The sequence below is a fragment of the Lampetra fluviatilis genome, chromosome 9 (genome assembly GCF_964198595.1).
Source record: "Lampetra fluviatilis chromosome 9, kcLamFluv1.1, whole genome shotgun sequence".
In the NCBI taxonomy this organism is placed as follows: Eukaryota; Metazoa; Chordata; class Hyperoartia; order Petromyzontiformes; family Petromyzontidae; genus Lampetra; species Lampetra fluviatilis.
In genome coordinates this window covers 16,065,203-16,079,761 of record NC_136283.1, presented here as the reverse complement: position 1 = coordinate 16,079,761, position 14,559 = coordinate 16,065,203, and the positions used below count along the sequence as shown (strand labels likewise).

The following is a 14,559-nucleotide window of genomic DNA, read 5'->3' as shown; positions in this document are numbered from 1 at the left end:
CACGCCACAGGCTCCTTTAATTCGCCGATAATGTATCTTTACGGCCAGGTGTATAAATACATGCTTGTACATGATAGCACAGCCGTTTGGCCATGATGCGCCGCTCTGCGTAGCTTCTGTCGGTGGGAGAGACGATTATTTGGGATGATAAAAAGTCATGTTCAGCTCATGTGCAGCTTCCTTTGACGCTCAGTTCTTTAGGTATGAATCGCTTGGTTACACGAATGAGCATACTGATGTTAGGTATTCAATTATAGATTTCTGAGTCTGAACACCTCGTAAAGTAGGGAACGTACTTACAACCGCCTATAAAACCGGTTATGGTAAGCGTAAAATCTGGTTCTGTGTAGTGGATGATTACATTCATAACACGTGTTTTATATAGACACTTGAAAAGGTACTCGCATGAGTAAAGTGGTTGCCTTGGAGATGAGTTGTCAACTTTACAAACGCCTACACGGGGTCCGGCAGACGGAAAAATGTAATGTCAAGGTGAGGTGAGGTCATCTCTGCAAGATATGGGAGCTCTCCTCTCTTATGGATGAGCTCTCTCCACCTACCCCAGTTTCCCACACGTAAAAATTGCAGAATTATCTAACTGTGTCCACAGTGCCTGAAACTGAGTCTTGAGACTCGGTGAGACTTTCCTGGATAAGTAGAGACATTCATTTCTTCCAAAAATATTTTTTGTGTTTCACGTGTTATGAGCCAAGCCAACAATGTTTTCACCTATATAAATACTTTCCAATAGTAGGCCATTGTGTACCTGCGTAATGGTCTAAAATTTGCCAAATTTTAAAATTGCCTAGCAATTACTCAATTGGGATTACACAAAGAAAACAGCACCCCTTGACTTGGAAACAACTGCAGACTGTGTCTGTGAAACATATAGCGTCTTCCGTCGTGATGGTGCCGCGCTATTAGCACAGCACAAACACCACACGTGCTCAATTATAATCAATTGTGTGCCGACATCAGGGCGAGCGGCTACTGCTTCACGATCGTGGAGGAGGACGACGCCGGGGAGGTGATCACAACGGCCGGGTGCATCCAGCGCGAGGGCTCAGAGTTCCAGTGCCGGGTGAGAGCCTCCTCCTCGTGGCCCCCACGGAACCACGGTGCCATCGCCCACGCAGCAACGCCCCGTGCCCCAGCACGCAGGGTTCAGCCGATCCGTGTAGACAGTCGCCACGTGATGCTTCACCTATCCTGTAATTCAACGAATTGTAATAATTTGGGACCACAATTCAACAATTCATTTTTAGTTACAAACAAAATGTGCAATTATATCATTAAATTTCTTTTTTTTACCAAGAATTCGTTTTTCATGTTTTCATTCGGGCCAGCCAACACTGCTCAACCCAGCCTCTGCCCTCCTCCCACTCCCCCGCAGCCTCCAGTATGTGCGTACTGATGTCTTCCTCCTAAACAATCGTCATACGTCGGTAGGCGCGGAGATGTTAAGATGGCTGCGCCACTCCAAAAATAATGCCACCAAAAAAAATAACATTGAACCAGACCAGGAGGCGTGCCAGGACTTTGTGCCCAAGCCATCATTGTTTTGCGCCTCGCCGCCCATTCTGAGCAGCATTTTTAGTGAAGTTTTTTTTTGTGGGCCCCATTTGACAGGACTCCCCCAAGTCCCGGTTCCGCAGGACCATCGAGTGCTGCGTGGAGGGCAACTACTGCAACAAGGAGCTACGGCCAACGCTGCCGCCACCTGGGGCCTCCATCGGTGGGTGGACATAGCAACATTACCCCTAACTCCTCAACCCACATGCTTGCCACTCGGGTGGTTACAACATTCTTGCATGCCATTTTATTTGCTGAAATGAGCGCACATCGTGAAAGTGAACTAGCCATGATAATAAAACTGACAGTAGTAGAATCTGTATAATCTGCATTTGTGGATTTATTAGCATTGTGCCCACTTGTGTGTGAGTTTGCTCTGGGTTTCCAATTTTCCTTCCACCTACAAAATTATCACTAAAGAATTGGTATCTTGAGACTCAATATTTTCCTGAATAGGTTAAAGGACTGATTATATTGTAACAGTTGTAAAATATGAGTTGTATTCATCTTAAACAGAAGGAAGAAAGAGTTGTACACGTAATCATGTAGTGAATTTATCAGTGCTCATTGGCAAGCGTATTAGTCGGATTTGCATTGGCACGAGCCAAACTATTTTAACTCGCCATGAACGTCACTATATTATTAATATAGTTTTTTTACGATTACCATCAGATGCTGTAGGCATTCATTGTGTTGCGTCTTGGATTACAATTTCTCTTTTTTTCCCTGCCATTATGATGTTTTCCCTCCTCGTTCTGTTTGTGTTCCCTCCCATTGGGTTCATTGTTTTGTGGTGCTGCGCTTGTCGAGAAAATTTCGGGACCCGTTGACCCGCGTGCCACCACCGCTGTGCCGCCAGGTTTCCTGGACTCGAGCGTGCACCGCCTGGCCCTCTTCATCTCCGCTGCCATCTGCTTCATCGTCCTTGTCATTGTCATCGTCTTCATGTACTTGCGGTGAGGGTCCCCCACCCCTTCTCTGCTCTCCTTGATTTTGCCTTCACAGCTCAATGGAATCAAAATCCATTCATCCTCTAGATTTTTGCGTCATCGAGTTCAGTCGGCCTTTTCATTCCGCCTTGTAGCTGCGCCGTAAGGGGCAGCTCTCCACAGGTTTGGGACGGCTGTGTGTTGGGAATCTCTGCAGTCACGTGTGGTAAGCACGGCGACCACCAGCGCAGTGCCGAATCAACTGCAGCCACACGTCAGACTCGTAAGCCTTCTCCGAGACAATCTGCCTATTTGTGGCCTGTGTAAAGTTGTAACTTTTTTTTAATGAAGATGCCGGTCTGGTCCGAGTTCTGCCACCGTTGACTTTTGAATGTGATGGAGGCAGTTGCTGAGCGATGGGCACGCGTTGGTCCTTTGCTGTTGTCGCAATCACTCGGTGGGTTTGCACAATGTCGGCTCGTGTGTTTTATTTTTGTTGGCCATTGATAACGCTTGTGCGGTCACGTGCTCTCCTCTGCATGCGTGCGCGCAGATACAGGCGCCAGGAAGCGAGGCGCAGAGGACAGAAGTGGCCGGAGCGTGATGAGCTCATCATTCCCCGCGGCAACACCCTGGAGGATCTCCTGGAGGAGTGCCAGAGTTCTGGCAGCGGCTCTGGGCTCCCCCTACTGGTATCTACTTCGGCTTCACACGCAAAGATACCCACTTGTAACATGACACACAACTCCAAGGAATTAAAAGTCTGCCCATCCCATCAGGCATTTGTTTCCTGCCCTTCATGCATTTTCCTCTTGTGATGGGCTACCTCGTCATTTAGAGAAAGTGTTGGATTTGTCTGTTTTGCTTTCCTGTTGAAATGCTTGTTTATTATTGTTATTATGATGATAATTGAGGACGGGTTACTAAATTACGTGCGATTAAAAACCTCCTCGGCTCTCCCCGCAGGTGCAGCGGACGATCGCGAAGCAGATAGCGCTGGTGCGGGAGATTGGGCGTGGGCGCTTTGGCGAGGTGTGGCAGGGCCGCTGGCGTGACGAGACTGTGGCCGTGAAGGTTTTCTTCACCACCGAGGAGGCCATCTGGTTCCGCGAGACGGAGATCTACCAGACGGTGCTCATGCGGCACGAAAACATCCTAGGTAGGCGGCAGAGTCGCGTCACGAGGGCACTCCTCAAGGTCACTCACAAGGCTTTGCTGTAACTACCGAAGCTTCACAATCGTGTGCACCAGCGCAGAACCCTCGACCTGGGTGTCCAGCGACGGATCATGTCCTGTACGGGTAGTACAGGACAGTCAAAATCGAGTTATATAATGTAGTGTGCAGCCCTTTGTTCATTGAAGGCCTCCCCATTCCCGCACCTCTGGTTAGCACGGTTGGCTACGTATAGTGCGAAAGAAGTTCAAGATACATACGTGTTAGTCGTGCAGGATTTTTTTTACCATACTGCATTGCACCGGTCAGTGTGGGTTGGTGAAAGAGAGGGCCAGAACCAGTTAATTTATTACTGACCGTGGATGTGAACTATGGCAATGCTCGTAGCGCAGTGCGCTCACCACTGTACCACTGCTCCCTCCAGAGTGTTTTATACAACACTAATAATAAGAGTGGCAGGGGTGGCTTTAATGCTCGGTGAGCTAAAATAAGTGAGGTTGAGATGCTATGGAAGTCTGGTGAGAATGGACTGTGGAGAAAAAATCTTCGTAATAGAATAAGAGGGGAAAATAAAGACAGGGCTATAAACAACAGAGGTTGGATTGTGCCAAGGAGAATTTCAAGAAAGGTGGCGTGAGATACAAACACATGAGGGGGAACTTTTCGCAGTCATGGAAGATGCTGACAAAATAAATGGACCCTAGGTAAAGCGAATGTGTGGAAAAATTTAGATACAGTGCAAATGTTAAGGTGCAAGATATGAGGGTTTGACCGGTGTTGGGTCCATCACGCAGGCTTCATCGCAGCCGACATCAAGGGCACCGGTTCGTGGACGCAGCTGCTGCTGGTGACGGAGTACCATGAGAGCGGATCGCTGCGCGAGTATCTGCGCTCCTCCACCGTGGACGGCCGCGGTGCCCTTCGACTCGCCTACTCGGCCGCCTCGGGGCTGTGCCACCTGCACACCGAGATCCACGGCACGCGCGGGAAGCCAGGCATCGCGCACCGGGACCTGAGCTCACGCAGCCTGCTGGTGAAACGCGGAGGCACCTGCGTCATCGCCGGACTTGGCCTCGCGGCCAAGTACAACAGGTGGGTTCGCTCCGAGGCGGTGGCTGCTAGCTCCAAATTCTCGTGAGGGCCGTGTCGTAGCTGTCAACCTTGAGAGGCGCTCGCAAACAGCATTTTCCTAAACAATCCACGCGGCAATTTGGGGGCTCCTTTGTGTTAACTTGTTATTCGTGTGTTGAGCGTGCTACGGGTGATTGTGGTAGTGCTGGTGATTGGTATAGATTGTGGTGGTGGCAGCTATGGTGGTCAAGGTAATGGTGGTTACTGAAGTGTTCATGGCGGTAATTGCTGCCGTAGGTATGTATGTTGATCTTCTTTCTCACTGTACGAAGCCCAACGTGCTAATCGGGGGAAATTGCTGCTGTTGGCCTCATGCTCCTCGCAGTGAAACGAACGACGTGGACCTGCCGCCGACACCGCGGTTGGGCCTGCCCCGGTACTGCGCCCCCGAGGTGCTGGACGAGCGACTGCACAAGCCCAACTTCCAGGCCTACCTCATGGCCGACATGTACAGCATGGGGCTCGTCCTGTGGGAGGTGGCGCGCCGCTGCGTGTGCTCTGGTGCGTACTGCCAGCTGTCACAGACCTCAGGTGTGCCGGTTTGTGCATTCGTGGAGAACGGTAGTGTAGCGGTTCGCGTGCTGCGAACCCGGTGGCCCAAGTTGGATTCCCGCTCACAGCCAACACCAGTGACAGTTATCTGAACCAATCCTGGGCCTACCCTAGGTCGACTCAGCCTCAAATGGGTACATGGTGCAATGTGTAAATATTGCCAATGCAGAGACAAAGGCCGGGTGTGGTGCTGGCTACCCACCCCCTCTTTTTCCTGTGCCGGCCTTCAATAGTGCTCACTAACAGCACTTTCCCCAACAGTCTGATAAGGTTATACGGGGGATCTTCGTCTTTTTGTGCTGATGGTACTGACCCGGCTGGTGCCGTCACATGTCGTCGCTCCGTGCAGGCACGGTGGAGGAGTATCAGCCTCCCTTCCACGACATCACCTCGGCAGAGCCCTCATACCAGGAGATGCGGGATGCCGTGTGCGTGAAAAGGTTGCGCCCCCTGCTGCCCAACCGCTGGAACTCTGATGAGGTGACTCCTCCGCAACCTGTCTCATAAACCTTCGCTTACACACATAAACATGCCCCGTGTTCATGGCCACTGGGATGAATGCTGCACCAGCCAGTGGCTTGAACTAGGTTCACTAGCTCAGCCCACGTTTCCATAGCAGCCCTACCAGGCCGACCTGACACCATACAGGCTTGGCAAATGGGCTTGGGAACACACTTTGTCTTGGATGCTCCACGTTTTTTTTACCTGGGTCATCTTGCACCAATCTTAACATCACAGGGTCACCACAGAAATTGGATACTTCGTCCGTGACATGACATCACTCGTATTCTTTAACCTCAGGATTGTTGTAGTGTTACGTACAAGAGAATACATTTACAAACAATCTGATAAAAGTCTTGCCCAACCCCCAAGCTTCAGTTAAAACCTGGAGTTGGAGCACTGAGCTAGGATCGCTGAAATAGCTCCCCGGTTCTCATGCGGGCAGCCACCTGTGATAAATCTGGGTCCTCAACTGTAGCAAGTCGCGATGGTCTCAGTCCGATGACCAATGGGCTTTACAAATCACCTAACATTACCGTGCGTAAGCCGTTCTCTATTACGCAGCGCTGCAACGTGCCAGGTGCCTGAGCCGTGCTACCTATCCATCCCCCCCCCCTCCCCTCCCGCACGCGCGCAGGTCTTGCGGACGCTGGCGAAGGTGATGGCCGAGTGCTGGGCCCACAATCCGTCGTCGCGGCTCACCGCCCTACGCGTCAAGAAGACCCTCGCAAAGATGGCGGAGGCGCAGGATGTCAAGATCTGATGGGCCGCCTCCTCTGTGCATGCCGAGGAAACAAAAACAATATTAACCTGATTAACTTTTAAAAGCTATAACAAAGCTACAAGATTTTTTCCCTTGGTTTTAATATTTAAATATCTAATAGTTGGCATTTTCTGCACGATCTCAAGCGGAGGGCAAAAGACATTTTACGTTGAAGCATTTTTTCCCATCAGCAAAATGTTGCCGTTAAAGTCCCGCTGCCCATTGTGCGTGGTCCAGTCGGTACATATCTGCGAGTTGATCATGTGACGCAGCACTGACACACAGTGCGGTGAAATAACATTTGCTTTTGCTCGGCTCTGCATTTGTCCACTGCTGGATGTTCAAGGAAAACTGCTCTTTTTTTTGAATGAAGTTCTGCCTCTGCAAGTTCCTTTGCGATAAAAACAAAAAACCCAACAGTTGAGAGATACCACGAAGACGGTGAAGATGGATGAATCCCAAAGTGGTGCCTGCCTTTCAGTTGGTTTCAGTGTCATCTTTGGTGGCATGACTTCCGCCGCCGATTCAAGTCATAGCCGTGCTGGAGAGGTTACTACGTGCAACTCAGTTGTGCTGGTGTGTTCGCAGTCTCGTTCCAGTGGATTATTGTTTCGGGCACTAGTGGAAACACCTTGGGCTACATGCCTGTATGGTGACTGAATGATTTATTCCCGTTTTCTTTTTTGTAGCCTTTAGATTGTTCTACAATACCTCGCTGTTTATTAACTTCCTCCGTAATCACCGCAAAAGCCTGCAAACTTCCGAAAGAAGAAACATGAATCATTGGAAAGTCATTCAAAAGTTGTACTCCGTGACACCGAGTGAACACCGAACTCATTCTGGGTTTTGTTTAATTCTTCCACAGCACTGTAAACGGTCAACTGTTTTTATCGTCATTGCATCGAACGAAAACTCCCTTCTGAAAACTGGAAATGGACCTTATACTTGAATTACATTTTCCTGGTCATGCGTTTTAAGGCCATTACAGACGTCAACATAGAGCTCGGGTTTTGTTTCAACACCTTCAAGCCGAGTAGCTGCGTTTCGTATTTCCTGCCAGGAGTTTGGCGATGACAGCTTCGTGTTTGGTCTGTCATGTGGAAAACGTCATTTGACATAACTTGTGAGGTGGCATTCGGTGAAAAAAAATTGCTGCAGTGTTTTTGTTTTTTATTGAATTTTTTTTTCCATTAGTGAAAAAAACACGTTTGCTTTCAACATGGAACACTTGCCCTGGAATTGGTGTTAGTCGATGTGAGAGCTCGAATGGCGCTTGGCAGTGGGATTGTTCCAGCAGCTGTTGTCGGTTTACTGGCCTTTAGTGAGGCTGATTGACCTCTCCAAAATAGTTTTTTTTGGGTTAGATCGCATCAATATAAATGTGTTGTTAAACCCACCACCAACCAACACAGTCGTTAATAGTTCAGCACACAGTAACGAATTGTCACGTTTTGCTTACGTGACAAACCTTACTAATTGGCTGTGCCGGGTGGTGGCGGGTTTAAAGACACATTTATGCGATCTCACCCAAAAACCTCTATTACAGATACTAATTTTGGTCGCGAAAGCCTGTGTTAAACCGAGTGACCTCTGTGTGTGCACCAGGTAGCAGCCCGCTTCGGTGGCAACATAAACTAAGTGGGTGCACTCCCTCTCCTTTTCAACCTTCAGCACGAAATAGCAATTTGTGTTCGAGGCCACAGACATTTAAATGATTCTGTGAACTGTTGAACTTGGCATTTGAGTTAATTTCGTTTGTTTCAAACATGATCCCGTTTTGCCGGTTGCTTAGCAATTTTACCAGCTCGATCCGTGGTGCGTGAGCAAAACAACAACAAAACAACAAGTGCATCGATATTGCAGAGAACGAGTTACAGGGTTCCTTCAGGAATATTGCACAACTAACACAGGGGGTATTTAACGGTCGTACACAAAACACATGAAAATATTAAAAAAATCGGAGCAAGAGGGTGCCAGAAAAAAGTAGGTGCAAGTAGCAAAGTTTGAGCAAATGGCATTTTAATAGGAATAATGAGGCACTTGTGAGGCGACAGGAGGGAGTTTGAGGAACCGAGTGGTTACTTATGTAATTGGTGGGTTTGTTCTAAGAGGACCTTTATGATGAAAACAGCCCATTGATGGTCTCTTCGGGTATCCAGGGGGAAGAGATTTGCGTGAATGTACAGGTTGCAGTGATGAGTTGTATAGGGCGCGTCGAGAGCAAAATGGAGATCGGAGTGACATGTATGGATGTTGAACTTCTTCGGCATCGTACGTAGCCAAGCGTGCTAATCGGATGTGTGGATGTAATGGAGTGAGACGTTTTAATGTAGATTCAGAAGCTCTGCAGTAATAGTGTGTGCAACACAGTACCAACGCACCAGCGCTTAGCACCCTTCTTGCAAAACGATTCACCTTGGACTGGATTGTGAAACAAATGTGTGTCGTGGTCTCTTGTTATTTCAGATTTTTATTGTGCTAACTACCCTGTTTGTGTGCGTATGTACGTGTTTCCGCTTTTCTGTTCAACCTGCTTTTGTGAACTTACGTTCGAGTGTAAAATGTTGATTGAAATTGTATTGAATTGGCACTTGCTTTGAATAATGCATTGTCCTTTGAGCTCCTTTACTCGACCCTTACAAATGTTAACATGCGCACACAGCGAATAACGCGAATACAACTGCGATGTCGAACTCCGCTTACATCCAACCCTTCCTGGAGTTAGTGCAGTGTGTGCGTGCGTATATGTGCCCACATTGTAACTATACTATTCAATGCCGTCAAGTTAACAAATTATTCAGTATCTGATCACAACGGTCAAGCAGATTCAACGTGGTCGTGAGCTTCAGTTTTTCAGGAAATCCCTCAACATTGCCTGGCAACTCGTGCTCTGAAAGGAAAACCTATCCTGCAGCAAGCACCGTGGTGACATCACCACCCCCCTGCTTTCGATTCCCCTTGCTGGTTTTGTTTTTGCGTCTTTAATTGCTCGAAGCACACACCACGTGACCACGGTTTAAATTAGGTCCCCGCGGTGGAAAATTGCAAACGAATTCCCAAGTTTACTTTCACATGCAACACGCAATGGTACTCTACGCTATTAAAGCTAATACGATTGTAAGACGGGAATGAGAGCGAAACGGAAATGCTTACCTTGGCCCCCTGCTCCTGTAGTCCTATGCATGCGCGGGGGGACAAACGCAGAGTCGGTTACCGGCTCCGGGAGCGCCGCGGGGGCCTTCACTCCCCCGCGCTCGTCTGCCAGGCATGAATGAGTGCGCACCACGTGGTGTTGTATCATGTACATAGGACTTGTATTATTTTATATAGAGTTTGTATATTTTTTCACTATTGGTTTATAGTTCGTATAACAGTTTGTGTAGCTGCATTTCCAAAGACCGAGGTGGGAGGAGAGGGAGGAATTTAATAGTTGAAAAAAAACACGTTGGCCATTTGTAAAGAAAACCTTTCAGTGACATCTGATTTTATGTACTATTAAGCGGTGCACACGTAGGCATGTTTTCGCCGAGTGTTTTATACCAATCGTGTCTTGGGAGATTCTCAAACTTGAATCCTAAGTCTCATCCTGGTCACGTTTCTTGGTTATCAATATTTATCAAATCGGACGTGAACATGCCCAAATGCATTAATGCCACCACACCTCGTATCACTTCTGCCAGATCCTTTAGCTCTTTCAAATCCAACATTTGACCGCAGATGTCTGTTCTTCCAGTATCCTGCTGAAGGAGTTTTCCCTTGGTGTGTACCACAATGTTTGCTGGGTAGAGATTTTGCTGGGTACGTTTAGTACTATGCATATTGCCTTATATGAAAATTAAGCAACTGCACACTGCACGCTCCTGATGATGAGGAAAATGATTTGGATATGTGGGTTATGGGGAGGCACGAAGAGGGACTTTGAGAGTCACAAAAGTACATTTGCTGAAAAAGGAGTGACTAATATGATATAATTGTCCAGTGTGTGTGTGCGTATACAGCAGAAGAGAAAGTAATTGCAGAACGGCTGACTGATTTTACATGTGAATACAGACCTTGTTATTATATTCAGCATTGTATTGTGTTCTTTAAAATCAAGCATTGGCGTTGCTAGCTCATGCTTAGAAAGTGCATACCGTTTATTGAAAAAATATATACTATCTTACAAAAGCATAACGTTGTCCATGATGAACATTAATCCGGCAGCTCTGGTGCAGCCACTGGGTGTCAGAGTACAAATCCTTTATTGCCTATAAAAGTCGTAAAGTTCCGACTGTATCTTTGCAGACACAGTGCTCTCCTTTGTCACGGTTGTATTGTGAGGGGTGGTCTTATTGGGATATACTGCACCAGCACTGTGCGACATGCGCTTGTTTTGAGTGACCAGCCACGTGGATAACCAAACATCTGATGAGATTTGAGGCGGGGCCTGCAGGCTGATGCTCTTTTTGGCTAAAATGTTCTGGTGTCTCCATAAATGACACACATCACCGAGGGAGGGCATTGTGTTGTGCTCATTTTGTCAAGATGTGGCATCTAGCCCCGAGTCTATGAATGTATCTGTCCATTAACATTGGGCACCCAACAAATCACTCTGCTTCTACAAACTTGCATTGATGGCTGATCATTTTAAATGCCTTGAGCAGCAGGGCATCGGGTCTGAACCACGTGACAATGCAGTGCCTGTACGTGGGTCCTGAACAAAGCCCAGTGTCAAAAGCTTCTGAATCTCAAAATCGAATTTGCTTACATTTCAGACGTTCCAACTATCCCTGGAAATGATTGTTGCATGCGAGCTGACGCTAATGAGATCAACAAAAAAGAAATACAGCTGAATAAGTTGATTTGCTGTGGTTATTATGGGTTTGCTCATCTGGAGGTGTGGTGATCTCTGGATAAGTGATGTCAACGTACTATTGCTTGAATATTAATCCAACACGTCAAAACGTCATCTCTCGCTCCACCAGTCAGCCCTTACTGTTATCCATTATCGATCGTGTCTGACGTTACATTAATTTACCTGATGCAGTTTTGCTTTGATGAATAGTGGGTGATCATGTGACGATGACTGTACTGCAGTGGAGCGGAGTGAAAGTTCAGATTCGAGCCTTAAACCCCCATCTGTTATCCCCCTTTCAACTACAGCTCCACACTTTCCACTTGGCTGCCTTCGGATCTTTAATTCAATGCCTTTTTATGCTGCCTCAAGTATCAAGTACATGTTTTAACGTGAACCATTAACGGACGTATATATAAACGATATATCCCCTCCCTCTTATAAATATGTTAACACATAAAAGCAACACGTTACATTGGGCCCATACTGTAATTACTCTGCTGTATGAATAGTATTGGAATATGTTATACGCCGTGTAAAATGCGATGTACAGTTCCGTTGCTCATGAATCTCCGTGTGTGTGAAGCCCGTGCTGCTGGTGCCCGCTTGCCTTGGCATCATTTACACCCCACGTGTGAGTCGCCTGCAGACTGTTATTTGACATTACCCTTAATTTTTGTTTAGTTTTTTTAAAAAAGGATACTGTAATAATAATAAATGTTTGCTCATTTTCTTTTTACCCCCCCACGTGTATCTATTATCTGCTGATGAGAAGTGATAGAGAGGAGTAAGAATAATGAGCAGTGCCGGCCCGAGCCTCTTGGGGGCCCTAAGCAGAATTTGATTTGGGGGCCCCCCTCCCACCACGCAGACTCATCTGTGCTAGAAGATTATTGACACAAATGTCACACTATAATGTTATAGCGAATATTATAAACGAATACAGTGAGGTTATGTATTAATAAAAAATAAAAAAATTCCTGGAAAAAAAAAATAGCATTGCATAAATGCATAGTTGATCGAGCAGAATGAGTTTATTTTTCCATCATTACTAAGCAATTCCACACCACACCTAACAATTCATATTCTATTGGCAAATGAGGCATAATTGCAGTATGGTGAAAAATTAACATGGTGATCTACTGCAGCCTATAAATATGAGGATAGCACTGCTACATCAGTTGCCACCATATTAATAAAATTGAAGTCTATTTTCATTACAGAAGTCTCCCCACCTAACATGGCTTTGGTATATTTTCTCATAAAGATCAATACCATCGCTTGCCAAAGATCTTAAAGCAGAGACCGCACGTGCTTTGCCTATGAAGCTGGAATATTCACTTCAACACAAACAGCAATGCTAGCTAAGCTTGTCATCGCTGTTTTCTCCAACTTAAACCGATATCTATCAACGTGAAATACACACCTACTACCTAGATAAATGTATATTAATAACATTTCACTGTTGTGGCGGGGATTTAGCTCTGGTGCGTTATATTACCACTTTTATGGCTTATAAAAATATCATGAGTCATGACTAGCTAGCTGCTTCCTCAAGTGACGTGAGCACAATTTGTGCTGCTGCTGCACAAAACATACTGTAAATAATAATGCAAACATACCTTTATCTCGCTCTTTTTTCTCCTCCTCGGTCCTTTTCTTTTTTCTTTTTTCGGCACCAGAGGGATACGTCCTTTTTTGTGACATGGCTTAGGCGTATTTATTATCGTGACGTACAATTGCGCGCACCTGCCCGCGCCCGCGCCCGCGCCCACGCGAATTGTCAATGAGCCGTGACATCCGTGAGCCGTGACAAAGCAGCAGTTGTCGACAGAATTTTCTTGTCTTGAATCATTTATTCATTCATTCATTAATTCATTTATATCACTTGTTTAAGTTATTTAATTGTAAAAAAAAAACGATTCGGGGGCCCCCTGGTGGCCAGGGGGCCCCAAGCAGCCGCTTAGTTCGCTTATGCCTCGGGCCGGCCCTGATAATGAGGGTACTGCATTAGGATGTTTGCCATTAACGAGTGCTTGGCGAATTGGAGGAAACCAGAGTACCCGGAGAGACTGCCAAATATGAGAGGATACAACTCAAAGATCCGCACACAAATTAAGGAATTCCTGTACTTGCTTTCTGCTGGCCAGCTCACAGCCGAGGCAAAACCACTTGGTATTTCCATTCTCTCGTCTGAGTACTAACCAAGTGCAAGCCGGCTTAACTTCCCGGAGGGAACGAAATCTGACACATTCTGGGTGATTCTTTTACATACGTGTGTCAGTCCGCTTGGGAATGATGACGTTCATTTGCCACGATCGGTCACGGAGGTTGTTCGACCATACTTCACCGCGCTGGTCAGCCCAGGACCACCGGTTGCATTGTTGCAAGCGGCGCAATGTGTGCTGTGAGCCACCGACTGTGGACACCGCCAGCAGCGGCCGCCTTAAACAGTACAGACAGTCGTCGACTTACGAACACCCGCACTTACGAACCAGCTTCCATGACGTTTTTTTACGTTTACTTAAAACGCGAGCTCTCGCTTGCAAACTGAACCATGTCACTATTTTGTTCAGCTGAGCGATCCTCAGCGAGATGTAAATTAGTCAGCCTCGTGCTGGGCGTGAGTCTTCGTGTGTGTGCATTTAAATATACAGTAGATTACTGTATTCCTACTTACGAACCGTTCTACCTACGAACGGGTCTTAGGAACGAATTGTGTTCGTCAGTCGAGGACTGCCAGAATTGAATTGCGGGGGGAGCAGCGCCACCGCGAGGACCCTGCGGTGGCGCTGCTCCGCTGCCACCTGCTGGGAGCTCTCAATGAGCGACGCGGCTGGGGTCGCGCCTCTCTCTCGAGTGGCCACCACGGGGGGAGGCAAGCCCACGGATTGATTGATCGTGGTTGTGACGGAAGCAAGCGCAGCGATGTCCAGTTCATATCAGCACCGACACAGTGTTCTAGTTTACAGTCCTGAGCCGCTGGTGGAAAGTCCACATTCCTACGGCGAGCTGAGCAACAAACAACATGTATTTAGAGTCACAAGCCATTCTAAACAGTTGTCATTTTACCATTCTCAATCGACCGTTGTATGATGGCCCT

General features: G+C 47.1%; 1 protein-coding gene across 4 annotated transcripts in view; it reads left to right on the top strand.

Moving 5' to 3' along the window:
- Positions 1 to 12,171, top strand: part of LOC144934258 (bone morphogenetic protein receptor type-1B-like) — a 48,813-nt gene extending 36,642 nt beyond the window's left edge. For 3 of the 4 annotated variants that reach the window (XM_078859934.1, XM_078859932.1, XM_078859935.1), the window contains exons 4-12: positions 979 to 1,081; positions 1,630 to 1,735; positions 2,432 to 2,528; positions 3,055 to 3,193; positions 3,468 to 3,660; positions 4,470 to 4,767; positions 5,132 to 5,337; positions 5,708 to 5,838; positions 6,497 to 12,171. In XM_078859934.1, coding sequence (XP_078716060.1) covers positions 979 to 1,081; positions 1,630 to 1,735; positions 2,432 to 2,528; positions 3,055 to 3,193; positions 3,468 to 3,660; positions 4,470 to 4,767; positions 5,132 to 5,337; positions 5,708 to 5,838; positions 6,497 to 6,622 — 1,399 coding nt within the window. In that variant the 3' untranslated portion in view covers positions 6,623 to 12,171. The remainder of the gene's footprint in view (positions 1 to 978; positions 1,082 to 1,629; positions 1,736 to 2,431; positions 2,529 to 3,054; positions 3,194 to 3,467; positions 3,661 to 4,469; positions 4,768 to 5,131; positions 5,338 to 5,707; positions 5,839 to 6,496) is intronic. The other variant, XM_078859936.1, reaches the window with a different exon arrangement.
- The last annotated feature ends 2,388 nt before the right edge of the window (positions 12,172 to 14,559 follow it).